The sequence below is a fragment of the Hyperolius riggenbachi genome, chromosome 9 (genome assembly GCF_040937935.1).
Source record: "Hyperolius riggenbachi isolate aHypRig1 chromosome 9, aHypRig1.pri, whole genome shotgun sequence".
Taxonomy (NCBI): Eukaryota; Metazoa; Chordata; class Amphibia; order Anura; family Hyperoliidae; genus Hyperolius; species Hyperolius riggenbachi.
This window is the reverse complement of record NC_090654.1, coordinates 223,169,527-223,185,762: the sequence shown is the minus strand read 5'-3', so window position 1 is coordinate 223,185,762 and position 16,236 is coordinate 223,169,527. Positions and strand designations below refer to the sequence as shown.

The 16,236-nt window shown below is 41.0% G+C and overlaps 1 protein-coding gene across 2 annotated transcripts in view; it reads right to left on the bottom strand.

Moving 5' to 3' along the window:
• Nucleotides 1-1,673: 1,673 nt before the first annotated feature.
• SRP54 (signal recognition particle 54) overlaps nt 1,674-16,236 on the bottom strand; it is a 35,440-nt gene continuing 20,877 nt past the window's right edge. For both annotated transcript variants that reach the window (XM_068251917.1, XM_068251916.1), the window contains 9 exons: nt 15,150-15,300; nt 13,938-14,086; nt 12,192-12,292; nt 10,036-10,122; nt 8,175-8,248; nt 6,976-7,084; nt 3,867-4,037; nt 2,630-2,725; nt 1,674-1,900 (listed from right to left, as the gene is read on the bottom strand). In XM_068251917.1, the coding sequence (XP_068108018.1) occupies nt 1,809-1,900; nt 2,630-2,725; nt 3,867-4,037; nt 6,976-7,084; nt 8,175-8,248; nt 10,036-10,122; nt 12,192-12,292; nt 13,938-14,086; nt 15,150-15,300 (1,030 nt within the window). In that variant the 3' untranslated portion in view covers nt 1,674-1,808. The remainder of the gene's footprint in view (nt 1,901-2,629; nt 2,726-3,866; nt 4,038-6,975; nt 7,085-8,174; nt 8,249-10,035; nt 10,123-12,191; nt 12,293-13,937; nt 14,087-15,149; nt 15,301-16,236) is intronic.

Below are 16,236 nucleotides of genomic sequence, written 5' to 3'. Positions count from 1 at the left end.
TGACAGACAGCGTTTCCCCAGTAAATGCACATAATAAGAGACAGCTTTTCACCAGTAAATGCACATAATAAGAGACAGCTTTTCACCAGTAAATGCACATAATGACAAACAGCCAGTTGTCCCCAGTATATGTAGGCAGTGGTATGTGCGGCCAGTATATATAGGCAGGGGTATATGTGCCCAGTATATGTAGTCAGGGGTATATGTGCCCAGTATATGTAGCCAGAGTATATATGTGCCCAGTATATGTAGCCAGGGGTATATGTGCCCAGTATATGTAGCCAGAGTATATATGTGCCCAGTATATGTAGCCAGGGGTATATGTGCCCAGTATATGTAGCCAGGAGTATATGTGCCCAGTATATGTAGCCAGGGGTATATGTGCCCAGTATATGTAGCCAGGGGTATATGTGCCCAGTATATGTAGCCAGGGGTATATGTGCCCAGTATATGTAGCCAGGGGTATATGTGCCCAGTATATGTAGCCAGGGGTATATGTGCCCAGTATATGTAGCCAGGGGTATATGTGCCCAGTATATGTAGCCAGGGGTATATGTGCCCAGTATATGTAGCCAGGGGTATATGTAGCCAGGTGCCCACCCACCCCAGGAGGAGAGAGCGAGGGAAGGAGAGCGGCACCTCAGGGTGCTCTCCCTCCCTCGCTCGCTCTCTCCTCCAGAACGAAGTGCGGTGGCTGGCAGAGGGGCGGAACTTACCTTCCGTGTCTCCGTCTGGTCTCGCCGCAGGCGCGGGATGATTTGCCACTACTCTGATCTGATCCAGACCAGAGCAGCGGCTGCGGCACCAGAACTTCTGGCGCTTGGAGCGATACGGAAGGTAAGTCCCGCCCGCTGCAAACGCCTGACCGCAGTTCGTTCTAGAGGAGAGAGCGAGGAAGGGAGAACACCCTAAGGTGAGGGAAGGGGGGGGGGGGGGGAGATTGGCCCCCTTCTCCGCTGCTGCCCACAGCTCTCCCTCCACTGCGCTGCTCTCCTCCGAGAGCTGACATTGCGACACATACCCGAAGCTGCCGCGACACATGTATGTGTCGCGGCACATGGGTTGGGAACCACTGCCTTAGCCCGTCTCCGCGTGCCTGCCGTGCACACACACACGGTCGCCCCTTCCTCCCCTTCAGTGTCTCTGCGTCCCTCCCTGCACATGTGCAGTGCTACAAAACACACACACAGGGACATGGGACGCAGAGACACTTGGGTTTTATTATAGAGGAGATTATATATAAAACAACAAACATAAAACTTTGTCTTATTCCCTGATTGGGTATTGATTGTGCTTTAGCAAATCCGTTATGTTTTCTCACTTTTTAATAAAGCGCTTTTTTTGGGAGACCAAAAAACAACAAAACAATCATATTATAACCATTATGAAATTTATTTTCCAGTAGATCAAAAAAAAAAAAAAAGAAAAACCTGCCAATAACTGAAGTTTTTTTCTCTTTTTTTTGCATATAAATACGGCATTGTGGCTGAAAATATTGACTAACATCTGTCAATTCCTAAAAAAAAAAAAAAAATAATTAAGTTAATTTTGCAGTTTAAAACCAGGATATCTGAGCTCTTGTTTAAGATGATGCTAGAAGAAGCTTCATTCTTTAAACGGGATGATCTGTCAGAGCTGGGGAAAAAAAAAAACTTGGGAGTCACTTAATGATCTTCTTTGCTATATCCATTTTATTTCACGAGTCTTCAAGAAGAGAAATGGTCGACTTTCCACCAATGGCTAGCAGCTCATAAATGCCCTATGGTGGGAAAGGTCTTAAGAGAGGTCCATTGTGATGAAGGCATTGTTTACATGTTGTTAAATCCCATCATTCCTTTCATGTTGCCAGCAGCTCCTTGTTGGAATTGTCTCATCATGGACTGAAGGCCAGCCATTCCACCTGCAACCACAAACCACAACTGTTCACAAACTGCACCATTAATTTGATCACAGTATAGTCAGCTACCACAAACAAGCACTTGCAACTATGGCAGTAAATCAGACAGTTTTAAACGCCAGCAGCTCCCGAGTACAGAGTGCAATAGCGCATGTCCAACCGTCACAGATCTCCATGCATCGTTCAGGAGCAGTTTTCTTTGGCTCCTGACCGCCTGATCACTGTGAGCCAGTCACGGGGATCAGAAAATGCAAATGTAAAAAAAAAAAAAAAGGTACCAGAGCCTTTAGTTCCAAATCAGTTAATTTTGATTACTTATTTAAGTAAATAAATGTAATGGGCTTGGCATTTCCCCAATAATATTGAACACTGGACACATCGCATGCAGGAGAGTGCTATGGCATTGGTGCTATGATTGAATTAATAGAGACATATTCAACAGACTTGATTGACCTGAAGAAGGGACCATTGTGTCTTGAAACAGTGGCTTATGTGTCTGTTAGAATAAAGTTCAACATTATTAGAGAAGTGCCAGCCCTATTGCATTTGTTTGTTTACTTCAAGCACTCCGAATCTACCATAATGGCATATACCAAGGGTGTGTGGGATGCATCTTTACATAGCATAAGAAAGGAACTAAACAGTTATTTCTCACCCATAATCTGTGTCTTCAACCCTTTAGTAAGCAATCCTGAGTAATAAGCAGTTTTATAAACTTGCAGTGACACTTACCCATGTGCTGTAAAACTCTGGGGTCCATCATCTTTGCCATTTGTTGGTTCAGTTTTGCCATTTGGGAAGGATTTACATTTTTCGACATGTCACCACCTAGAAATAAGAATTTTGCCAATTAGTACATGGCACAAAAAATCACGTCAGTAAACAGGGCCTTGAAACATTAAATACAGTTGAAGTGTACCTGAAGTGAAATGTGGAGATATGTACATATAGCACTAGTCCTACTAAGAAATTATCTGAAGTGCCTTTCTGTTTTACAGTACAGCAATAGTTAAGAAACTTGAATGGTCTATGAAAAAAAAACACCTTGTCAAACAGTTTGTTGAATTCCAGTCCCGATAGATAAATAGAAGCTAAAAGGCCTTATTTGTTAGGGAGAAGTAGATAATGTTTAAATGGAGGAAAGTTCAAACGGTCATTATTTCTGCTTCTTTTTCGGCTAAACAAAGCAGAGTATAGATTTGAAACAGCAGCTGTGACAATCCGATGCAAGCTTTAAAAATTAATCTATAAAAATGACTCTTTTCTATCCTACTGTTCTATTTATCATTCATACTACACATACAATTCATTATTTTGTAAGTTTATTTTCACTTCAATCTATCTAGGGATCTATGCGCCCTCACTCTGCATGGCTGGAAGTAAGGTTATCTGTTTTATTGACCTGAGGAAGCAGGCTGCGTCCCGTGAAACGCGTGGTCTACAGTATAACCGTTTTAATTTAATAAAGACTCCTTTTTCCATCCAGTGAGTCTTCTTTGGAGGTAAGAGACCTCCTTTATGTATTTCAGTTTTATTTTAATATCTTTTTGGTAAGCACTTATTCAACTTTGATACAAAAATATATACTTTGGGCGCCTCCACCAACGCGCTTTATTTTCACTTCAAGTTCACTTTAACTCAGGACTGTGTATGACAACTTTGATGCTCTGTATAATCTACGCCAGGATTTTCTCACCGTCCTGAGCCGATCAGTTGCACATGTGGTCACTGATTCCGGTGTCATGTGACAGCTGAGTTTCTTTTCTATCGGTAAGGAGCCAGTTTCATTGGCTTCTTACCAGGTGATCACTGTCAGCCAATCACAATTATCACAAACGAAAGAATGAAAAAAAGGCTCTGGTCCTTAAGGGGCCAGAGCCTGCCGGTCCTAAATTAGTTACGGTATGTAGAGGTAGTAACAAACTGAGTGGTATTGTCTGATACGTGATGGTGTATTCTAGGGATTTACCTTTGAATAGTCCTTTGATGCCTCCCATTTTTTTCACCATTTGAGCAAACTTTGTATACTGTGCTAACAGCTCCTGTACATCCCTTGTAGATACTCCAGATCCTCGAGCCACTCTCTGAATTCTGCCTGGTTGTTTGCTGAAAAGTTTGGCACCATCTGTGTTATCAAGTTCTATAGAAATTACGGACAAGAACAAAGTATAATAAGAAGAGACTTATGCGCAACATAACCACATAAACAAGTGATAACAAGCATTTTAGTTCATGAAAGAAAGCTCAAAAATGAACAGTAAGGGGATGCTTTTTGCCAGGGAGAATGGACAGCTTTACTGTTTGAGAAGATAAAGAACCAAATCCTCAACTACCACAAGAGATGGTCATTGATGTTAAAGTGGGCACAATATTAAGAACTGGGGTATGTAAACTTTTGATCAGGGTCATTTCGGTAGTTTGCATAATGATTATAATTTAAAAAGAGTAAACCCAGTTGTTTGAAAATAAACGTGAGTGAAATAAAAGTTTGTGTTATTCATATTCTATGGAAAAATGGTTAAGAAATCATAAATTCTGCCAGGGTATGTAAACTTATGAGCACAACTGTATCTGAAAAGGTAGAGTAAGGCCTCGTTCACATCATACGCGCTTCCGTGCGGATATGGAAGCACGCGAGATGTGCTGAAACGCAGGAACGGCAGAAAGGCATAGACTGCCCTTCTACCGTTCACATCTACTGCGCTGTGCAGCAGTACGATTCGCTGGGAAGCGATTGCATACAGCTGCCTGCATTTTGCAGGGCTGATCCCATCACTGTCAATGGATGGGATCAGCAGCGCAGTGGGCAGCGGCACAGATGGCGTGCGATCGGATGCGCTGCGTTCTGATCGCACAGCCATCTGCTTTACTAGATGTGAACGAGGCCTTAGTCGCAAATGGCCAATTCTGGGCTTCAGTATGCAATCACTCTCCCTCACTGCTCCCCCCGCCGCAGTGGGCAGTAATCTCAATGAGACTGGCCACATTACCCACAGTGTGATGGAAGTAGTCTGGCCAACATAGAAGCTGCAGCGCATTTGGTAAGCAGTACCATACGGTACACGATTGCATAGCAGTTAATGGCACCACAATAACATGGATTGCAATGGTAGCGGTGCGGCACGCATAACACCGAAATCCTGCGACGCACTTCCTGTCTGAAGTGTGCATGTGAGTGAGGGGGCAGACATACGTTTTGGCTGACGTCACTTGTGTACGGGTTCAGGGGTATGCACATTTCCCAGTTGGTGCAATCTGCCACACTGAACAATCTGCATGCAATGGTGCGATGCATTGCGGTAAGCTCTTCTGCCGCCAGCAAATCACTAGATATATATATAATGGGTAACGTCCTTTTTTGAAAAAAGTGAAGGATCAAACACAAGTCCCTTTAGGGGCAATCCACATTGCTCGCAATGACCTAGGTAATTTATAGTAAAGGACTTTAGAAAAAACACGGAGGTAAAGTGCAGTTTGGCAAAACCTTGTAGGAAAAACTTTATTAATACAAAATATCAAAAAATCAGCAAAGATTTAAAAGCTTTTTCAATTCCACACATATCATAGGTCTTCATATGGTTAAATCACTGCCATAAGGCATGAATAATTGAAGCCGATAAGTAAGTGTTGTATTCTGGCTTGATTTAATATTGGAGGAAATTTTTGTATCTTATAGGCCTATAAGATACAAAAATTTCCTCCAATATTAAATCAAGCCAGAATACAACACTTACTTATCGGCTTCAATTATTCATGCCTTATGGCAGTGATTTAACCATATGAAGACCTATGATATGTGTGGAATTGAAAAAGCTTTTAAATCTTTGCCAGCAAATCACACCGCACCATGTGTGCAACCGGCCTCCAGCAAACCTGAACTGAAAACAAACTTAGGAAATAATTGTCTGTGTAACCGCAATAGTTTATAGAACTATGCTGGTGTCTCATTGTTATTCTCATTGGAAGGGGTTCCATTTTCACTGTGAAATGTGTGCGACTTAAAACCTGGTTAGTTAAGCCTAACAAAAAGATATACAGTAATTGAGAGAGCAGTCTGAAGGATTTTTGCTCAGCCACATAAGTGTTTTGGCTCTTATTTACTTTTCAGGAGACAACTGAATTGAACTTGTTTAGATAAATTGTCTCCGCCACCTTACTTGCCAAGAGCTTCAGATAAGTTGCTCCTACTCACTGCCTGATGAAGCCGGTGAATTTCTATTTTTATTAGTTTATACAATCAAAGAATTTCTTCTTTTATGTGGAGGGAAGTCCAACATGACCGTCCTTTATAAATTGTTATTAATGCATTTTGTTCTATTTTGATGCCTCTGTTCCGATTTATCCAATCATCAGTAGTCCACCCTAGGTTACCCCTTTTGTGTTTCAACATCTACAGAGAGCAACATCTTAACCCAAGTTGGGTCAGGTTTATTGTCACCCCCTGCTATAAAAGTGGTGGCCTGGTGGTAACCCAACATTGTGAGTACCATTTCACCATACATGGGTTTACAATAAATTGGTTTAACTTACTACACTATCAGGGGCCCTCGATTGTCCCATTTTGTTTAACATGAACTTGTTGTTTAATTGCCTTATTTTAATAAATAAAAGTACAGGTTTTTTTTAAACACTTGTTGCACAAATAAAAGCAAAGGCAAACCTCAAACAACTTGTTAGCAAGACCAGCACTACATGTTCCCATGTTTTCCTCATGTAGATCAGTTCAGGTTTGCTTTAAATAACCCCACTCAGTTTTTCTTTATAGGGTACCTGAAGTGAGAGGGATATGGAGGCTTCTATATTTATTTTCATTTTAAGTAATACCGGTTGCCTGGCAGTCCTGCTGATCTCCTTGCCTTCAGTGTTGTATGCAGCTCATCTTATCAGATTTTTGTAAGAAACATCTGATCAGCATGCTTGTTTGGGGTCTATGACTAAAAGTATTAGAAGCAGAGGACAGCCAGGCAATTGGCATTCTTTTAAATTAAATACGTCAGCCTCCAGGGACCTCTTCAAGTTCCCTTTTAAAAACTTAGGAAATGTTATTCTAAAGAAAGCCAAATGCAGAAGCAAGTTACCCTGGTCATTCATACTGTCCATAATGGTCATCAGCTTCTTCAGGCGAGCCATTGACTCCTGTTCATTACCTTTACTCATAAAATCTTGTCCAAAACCAGGAATCATGCCCTGTCAACAACATTAGGATTATTAGATTACACAATTACACAGCAGTAATATTTTTTCAATATCAAAAGCTATCCATCAATGTGACACTCATCCAGATAATCTAAGCAGGCTTTTGTCTGTCACCAACACATGGGCTACATGGTTGGTGAGTGAGTGTGTATGTGCGTGTGTGTGCGTGTGTGGTGTTTATACATGAAGAGTGAAAAAGGCAAGGGCTCTAGAACCAAGCAGTAATCTGTTGGTTTGGATCTGCCCATCATTCCTAGATGTATGGTCAACTTAAAGTAGAACTTTAGTGAGAGGTATATGGAGGCTGCCATATTTATTTACTTTTAAGCGATGCCAGTTACCTGGCTATCCTGCTGATCCTCTGCCTTTAATCCTTTTCGCCATAGCCCCTGAACAAGCATGCAGCATATCATGCGTTTCTGACATTAGTTTCTACTGCAGCCAAATAGAACAGCAGTGCTGTCAGGCAACTGGTATTGCTCAAAAGAAAATAAATATGGCAGCCTCCATATACCTCTCACTAAAGTTCTCCTTTAAGAGTTCCCAGAATACCATTCAGTTTCTAACTACCAAGAGTGGAGATACCATAACTTCCTGTTATTTGTGGGAGTTATGAATGCAGTGATAAGTGTACTCTGGGGCTGCACAATGAAAATTGGAGCAAAATAATGTTGTAGAGATGTACTAGATGTCCACATCAAGGTTTCTGATGCTCATAAATGCAGCTAAGGTGACATGAATATGCCGGGGACTCTGCACACTGAAAAGCTTGCGCATCCAGCATTGGAGGGGGACACCAGAGGAATGGCGGAGTGTGGGATGTCGATAAGGGATGGAAGAAGCCCCAGGTAAGTAAATAGGCATTTTTTTTTTACTATAGGTTTCCTTTTAAGTGCTCTAGCTCTGCCTGAGCACAAATGCAATATGGGCGACACATGTTCTGAAGCCATGTAACAGAATATTCCCTTGTGCCATTGTACAGCATGAAGCAATGTAATACTGGCAAACAAAGAACCAGCCACTGAAACCATAGAAGGAACACACCTCAGTATACTACATGAAATAGCAATAATGAACTTACCAAAATCTGACTAAAGGGGCCCATTTTCATGATATTCTGAAATTGCTCATACATGTCTCTCAATGTGAACTGACCTTAAGCAAATTAAAAAAACAAAACAAAACGTAGACATTAGTTACCAATTTTAAAGCACACTATTTAACCACTTTCCCCACCACTACAGTATATCTACGTCAGCTGTGGCGCCCTCCAAGCCACAGCCACTTAGATATACTGACCTGGCTGCAGCCCTGCTGTGCACGATCGGGTGTCTCTACACGGAGGGGGCTGCCTGATGTGGGGGGGGGGGGCATCTGGCTATAGATTCTTGGGGGGAGGGGGATATGCAAAGGGGGGCATACATATTTACTGGGGGACATCTGAGTAACCAAGGGGAGGGGGTTTTCAAATTTTGCACATCTGGGCACCTGGGGGGGGGGGGGGGGGGGCATACCTTAATACTGGGGGCACATTTGGCTATAATGGGGAGGCAGCGCTAATCCTGGGGGTACATCTGGCCATAATGGGAGTAATCCTGATCCGGGGACACATCTGGCTATAAAGAGGGGCACTATTAATGGGGGTGCATCTGTCAATCTATTCTGGGGGTGGCAAACACAGGGGACTCATCTGGCTATGCTGGGGGGGCAGATATTGGGGGCACATCTGGCTATACTGGGGGAGGCGGTGATACTGGGGACACATCTGGATATCTATACTGGGGCGACTAACTGGTGACACTGTTTTTATGTCAATCGCACTTTTTATTTTTAAACAGAAATTGGTCAAAATTGAGAAATAGTGCATTTTTTAAATTTTTCCCCCATTTTTCTCATTAACATGCATAGAAAGGAACATTTTACTTGGGACCAAATACCCCCCAATGAAAGCTTAGTTTGTCTTAAAAAAAAAAAAGATATATAGAACATTTATGTGGCACGAGAACAGATGAAGTTATTGGTGATTAAACAGGGACACCGCTAAAGCGTCAAAACTGCTCTGGTCAATAAGGGGAAAACAAGATCTGGATGCGAAGTGATTAATTATCAAAGAAATTACCCAACATAAAAAAAATAGTATTAGTAAGGAAAGTATTGGGAAAGTACAGGTCATAACAGAACATGGAGGCAGATACTGGTTTCCTCCTCCTACATGTACAGTCTCTGTAACTTCTCAGTCCCCGTTCGTGCGCATAGCATCTAGTTGCTATGCGACTGAGAAGCACTAATGTGATTGGTTTGACGCGTTGGGGCGTTCTGTTGCCTCATGCGTAATATATTACGTGACATATGCGGAAGGAAGGAGGGGGATGGAGAGACTGGCCGCGCTTGCATGTCTGCAGGACAGACGGCGATAATAGGTATTTACACATAGGTAGAATGTGAGAGGGAGGTGCTTGACTTGGATGATGTCAGAAAGGGGTGTAGGTAGGGCATGTTTAGCATGGTATACCTGAGGTTTCCCATCAGGTCCGCCGGCGGCTTCATGCATTTGATTGGCTGCGCTTTGGTCACCTGGTCTCTTTGTTTACTATATAAGGAGTGGTTTTACTGTGTTTTAATGTGGATGTCTGGCTATACAGCTTGAGGAAGGGCAGATAGCCCGAATCAGCGGAGCTGTCGCTGATTGCTTACATCCCTTAGAATTGTATTTATATTTCAATAAAAGAGCTTTTTACTGGAGACGGTGCTGACTCATTGGAATACTGTTGGAGGAGACACCTGAGATGCACAGGTGACTGGAGTCTATAGCACGTCAGAACTTTTCCCTGGTCCACCATTGGTGCTTGCCACATACTACTTTACTCTGTAACTTCTCAGTCTGGCAACTGTAAAGGCTCTCTAGCTATATATTGTAGAAACTGATCTGCTATTTTACTTACCATGTTTTAATTTCTCTATCAGAGCTTCATTGTCATCCAGCTTCAACTCATTTACTTTATCGATCAGACCTTCAATATCTCCCATTCCTGAAAAAGACAAAACAAAAATGATTATCCATTTCAGAGTTGCGATTCCTAGAAACTACAGTATTGCAATGCAGACTGACATTTTATACAGCACTTCTTTTTAACCACTTCCCCACCACAGGTTATTGCTCCTTAAAGGGACTCTGAGCACCTCTCATAGGCATGCCTTTAAGACTCCGACCAGTGCTGCAAAGTACTTAAAGATGCATACCATTCTGTAGCTTGTCCTCTCCTCTCATTTGATGCCTGAATCATCGTTCTACACCAAATACTTTTCGCTTGATTTCAATTTTTAAAAAAATCGCGGCTGCCCTCGTGGCTATGTTATAACTTCTGGGTCACCCCTGACTTCTCTGTTAGAGAAGTGCATCACTGAATGAAGCAGGAAGAGGAAGTGACATGCATGGCCATTGCAAGAGGCTCCTCCAGAGGGGAGGAGCACGACTTTGTTGGAAGTCATCTGGCTTAAAGGCATGCTCATGAGAGGTGCTCAGAGTCCCTTTAAAAATCAGAGCAATTTTCAGATATCACACTCCTCCCATTCAACAAACTAGGCTTTCTTTGGGTGGTATGGTTTGCTAAGAATTTTTTTATTTACTATGTATTATAAAGTGAATAAGTAAATATTTGTCCTGGTTAATAAAACATTTAATTTATGTCCCTAGTATAATGTATGGTGACAATATTGTATCTGGAAATAAAAGGTGTATTTTTTCCATTTTGCCTTTGCTTATACTTATACAATAATTACAAGCCCTTATCTTGCAGTAAAATACTCATGACATATGTATTAAAAAAAAAAAAAAAAGCCATGTCCCTAAAGTACGGTAACCATATATGAATTTGGCTGTCACTTTGGCTTTTTTTTTTTTTTTACACTAGTATTTTATTGTGGTAACCATGGAGGAGAGGGCAGAAGGGGTTAATAATTAAAGGGGATATATTTTGTAATTTATTTTTATAAAAAAAAGTGAAAGAACGCTAGTGGGTACATGTTAGCCTGCCCTATGCCTTGACAAAGGGGACCCTATTGGCCCTGAAACGATCCTCGGATTTACAGTCAGATGTCTTCACATGTGTATATAATGGGACGATAAACTGACACAAATTCCAGCAAGTCTGTGTGCGGACCCTTCCTTCCTTCCTTCCAGTGCGAGACATCTCCCTCATGGTGATGAATGGCTGCTACGTTATTAGCACTGGGGGGCATTGAACAGCTCCTATGTCTGAGGAGTAACAGTGCTTAGCAAACACATTAAAGTGAAACTTCAATAAAAAAAAAAAAAAAAAAAACACAGATGAGAAACAACTGTATCTATCCTCCTATTCCTAAAAATGACTTTTAGATATCCCACAGGTTTATGTTTAAAAACGTAATAAAAATTAGCTGCCCCCTGTCTCTATATTTTAGAGTGCTAAAATATATTAACTATTGACCTTCTTGACCTTGCATCTATCGCTTGCTCTCAGAAGCCCAGTTCTCTGCTAGGAAAGTATTTTATGGCTGTAATTCTTTATCAATGAGGGACTATAGCAGTGTGACTGAGTCCCAACTGGAGAACAACACAGCATATATGTGTGCTAAGCACTGTACATACACATATATTATCATGCAACATGCGAGTTAATGTTCCCTTTAAGCTTTTGTAACACATGCTGGATTGAACTTGTCCAATAAAGACTGCCTCCGCCAAGAATCTAGTGGATGTCCAGCGTGCGCATGATAACTGCTAAAGATCCTGCATATCCCATCCCAGACTGCATTGTTCCTCCTGCTCCCCTGGCCACGTGAATCCGCTTTGCTGCTCGTACTCCCTCCTACATAGAAGCATTGCTAGCCAGGAAGGCAAGTGATGCATCAGTACAGCGTCGGCACTCTCAATCAAGGGATCGAGTACCGATACCTGCCAGGTGACAGAAGTGCATCCGTGTATACAAGGCTTTACATTTTTGGAGAGCTAAAAGAAAAGCTGGAGGAATTTCTTCTAAAATAACCTGCTCTTTCCAGTAAGTACAATAAGTACCGGTTACATGTCTGTTATAAACGTGTCCATGGACGCTGCACTTACCTAAAAGTTTACTGATGAAAGGTTGTGTTTTAAATGGTTCAAAGTCATCTATGTGTTCTCCAGTTCCAATAAAAATGATCGGACTCTTTGTTGCAGCGACACTACAAATTAACATATTGATATTAGTTACAGAAAAGAAGAAAAGGACATCAATTTTATCCTTACAACCAAAAAAGTAAAAAACATTCAATTTAGTCTACTGAGAAGAACGTACTTTTCACTTGTGACTTGCATTGATTTCTATCTGATCACCAGCTGTGCTAGCTCAAATTCATTAGTAGGTGGCGCTGCAGATAATTGCTGAGATTCAACTACTAACTGTGACAAGCTGGGTAATAGGTAAAGAGACAACTGTTGAATAGTGGGCAGACCCTTTATTTCAAAGAATACCTAATGTGGCAGGAATATGGAAACTGCCATCATTATTGCCTTTCAAACAATTCAAATTCCCCGGCTGTCCTGCTGATTGTCTCTAATACTTTTAGCCCTAAACCATGAACAAGCATACAGATCAAGTGTTTCTGACACAGCAGTTCAGAGCGGTTTTGCAGGCGTTTTTTTGTTACAGAAGCTGTCCAGTAACAGCTTTACTGTAACAATATATGAAATCTACTACACCAAAAACGGTTCCCAAATCTGCAAAATGCTAGGTGAAACGCTACAGAAAAATAAGAAAAAGCGTTTCAAAATCTGCTAGCATTTTGCGGATCTGCTAGCGGTTTTTGGTGTTCACCAGGCCTTACTGTACATAAAACCCACACATTTTATCTGCCTATTTGTCCTGGTTATTACAAGATTTGAATTATGTCCCTAGTACAAAATATGGTGACAATATATTATTTGGAAATAAAGGTATATTTTGTCTATGTTGTGTTTTGTTTTACTGTACTCATATGCATGTGCACAGCGGCAGCAGCGCTGTTTAACTTATAAAAACGTCCTGGAGCCATTAAGTGGCTCCAGTAGGACATTTTAATACACCTGCTTGTCTTTAAGTGGTTAAAATTAATAAATATGACAGCCACCATTAGGTATCAGCTTCCGAATTTGGCGGAATCAGGAATCGGTATGCAGAAGCGGGAAATCGGCAGAAATACTGCAAAAATCTGATTACCGTGCAAATTTTAGGCCAATGAGAAGAATTTGAAGTATTAGGCCAATCAGAGAATAAAGAAATTTAATGTGGTTGCCCGTCAGAAATACAGATTACGCACAACAGCGTATAAAGGGGAAAAAAAATATATATATTTTTACAATTTTTATTCACATAAAAAAAAAAAAAAAAAATACATTTTTGAACTCGATGGACGTATGTCTTTTTTCAACCAAAATAACTATAACTATGTAACTATGTAACATTCTGCAGAAATCGGACACCTCTCAGGAAAGCAGAAATCTGTCTGAATTGGAAGTCGCCATTTCTGAACATCCCTAGCCACCATGTCATTTCAGGTTCCCTTTAAGTAAAACTGCCTAGCTTGGATTCATATGGCTGGATAGTCTGACACAGGAGACCAGGATATGAATCTCAGCTCTTCCTATTCAGTAAGCCACCATCTATTCAGTAAGGAGACCTTGGACTAGACTCCCTAACACTGCTACTGCCTACTGAGCGCGCCCTAGTGGCTGCTGCTCTGGCACTGTGAGTCCGCCAGGAGAAAAAGCACAATATAAATGTTCTGTGTCTTGTCTTGAATCTGGCCTTTATAAGTTAGAGACTCATAATATTAGTAGCAACACACTTACGCACTAAGAGCTCCTCCTCCTTTTGCATGGCCATCCAATTTGGTTACAATGACAGAGGCTACATCTACTTTATCCTTAAAAGCTTTAGCCTGGGCTTCACAAGCCTGACCAATGGAGGCATCCATGACGTACACAATATTATCTGGTTGCTGAAATGCAAAACAAATTATAAGCATCAAACTCGGATACATGGTAAGCAGACGTTACATGCAGTACGGTAAATGAGCAAAATAATAGATCGTATCTAAACAGTGCACAGATTTCATGCTGTCTTTATCCACCATTCCCTTCAATAAAGTGCCTTTGCACATCCTATTTGGATAAATAGGGTAGCAGCACATAATGCATATCTAGCATCCATGTTTAGAATTTACATTCTTATGGAAAATATATAAAAAGTGTAATGGCGCTTTCAAAAAAATGATCAAAGTAACTTGTCCTGTGTTAATATTTTAGAATTTAAAACACCAGATCAGGGACAGTTTTTAATTTATTTTAGAGTAATGATTACTTGACTATGCGCTTAAAAAAAAATTACCAATGGTACCTGCTGCACTATTTTATTACATAGATCTTCATCTATTGCCAACTGCTCCATGGGCATGCAAAGGGTGGGGATTGTAGACAATGTGTTTCACAGTGTAAGCCGCTTCCTCAGGACAAATATTGAGCCTTAAGGCAGTGAAGATTAGTCCCGATAGTCTACAAGTGCTCAATAAAGAAACAATTTTTTCCTCTAAATAGAAGATTTACTTTTTGAAGTTAGACTCTCCCCTTTTCATGTTTATATACATTTAACTTGAAATATATACACTACACTTTTTTAGGCACATCCAACAAGTCTACTGCTTTCTACTGCTGTGAAATTCCACAAGACAGGGGGAATCACTCTTCGAGAGTAAACATTTCCTTTTGAGCAGCGACCGCCATATCCTGCACACAATGTAGAGTGGGGACGGTACTTCCTCCACATGCTCATACAAGTGGTTGCCTCTAATAGCAACCCAGCCTTGTGAGTATAATCACCTTCTACTTTCTCCACACTCTTCAATACCCTACGATAATAAACCAGATTGTGCTACCGGTGTCCCTGTGTTCCTTTTAGTCTCCACAAGCCCTAATCTCACAAAAGAATTCCACTTTAAAAAAGCACAAATTCTGAAACACAGACCCAATATCACCACATCAGAACACAAAGGAAGACGACCTTACTATTGCATTAGAGACTTGAAGCATTTCTTCAAATAAAGAATCTTCCTGTTTGTGTCGGCCGCTTGTGTCTACAATGATGATTTCAAAGTTTTCATTCTTGAATTTCTCTACACCTTCATACGCAATGTTAACCGGATCCATCTCTGTGTAACTGTAAATAAAATATTGTCATCATCATTAGAAGGAGTTGGTTGGTGTACTCCTGTACTCAAATGTTTGGCATAATTCTGATAAAAACATCTGAACAGCAATATGAAAATGCGGAGGACAATTTAAAGAGAAACTCCGATCAAGAATTGAATTTTATCCCAATCAGTAGCCGATACCCCCTTTTACATGAGAAAGATTTTCCTTTTCACAGACGGATCATCAGGGGGCGCTGTATGGCTGATATTGTGGTGAAACCCCTCCCACAAGAAACAAGAAAAGTACGTACTCTTGGCAGTTTCCTGTCTGTGAACCTTGCTGTATTGTGGGAAATAGCTGTTTACAGCTGTTTCCAACTGCCAAAAAAACAAAACAAGAAAAAAAAAAAAAACACGCAGCAGCTACATCACCTGCCAACTGTTAAAATGTCACCATGTAATAAATGTCAGAATGTAAATCAGGGATTTAAAAGATTTTACAATGGACAAACACTGACTAAATCATTTATACATAATTATTGTAAAAATGAAGCACTTTTTATTACATTATTTTCACTGGACTTCCTCTTTAAAGGGATACGGGTACAGTCTTCCAAAAATATATAATGTACCTCCCTGAGGGAGATTTGTAATTGTGGTGGGCTGTTGGGAAGACTGGTAAGCATTAGTTACCTTTCGGAAGCCACCCCCCCCCCCCCCCACACTGTCTGTGTGCTCTTTGCCATCTTCTAAATCCAGCACCACAGTATGAAGCACAAACAGCGGTAGCTGCCACAATGCATGCCGAGAGATGTATTCCTTTAAAGGGGAACTGAAGTAAGAGGTATACGGAGGCTGCCATATTTATTTCCTTTTAATCAATACCAGTTGCCTGGCAGCCCTGCTGGTCTATTTCTCTGCAGTAGTATCTGAATAACACCAGAAACAAGCATGCAGCTAGT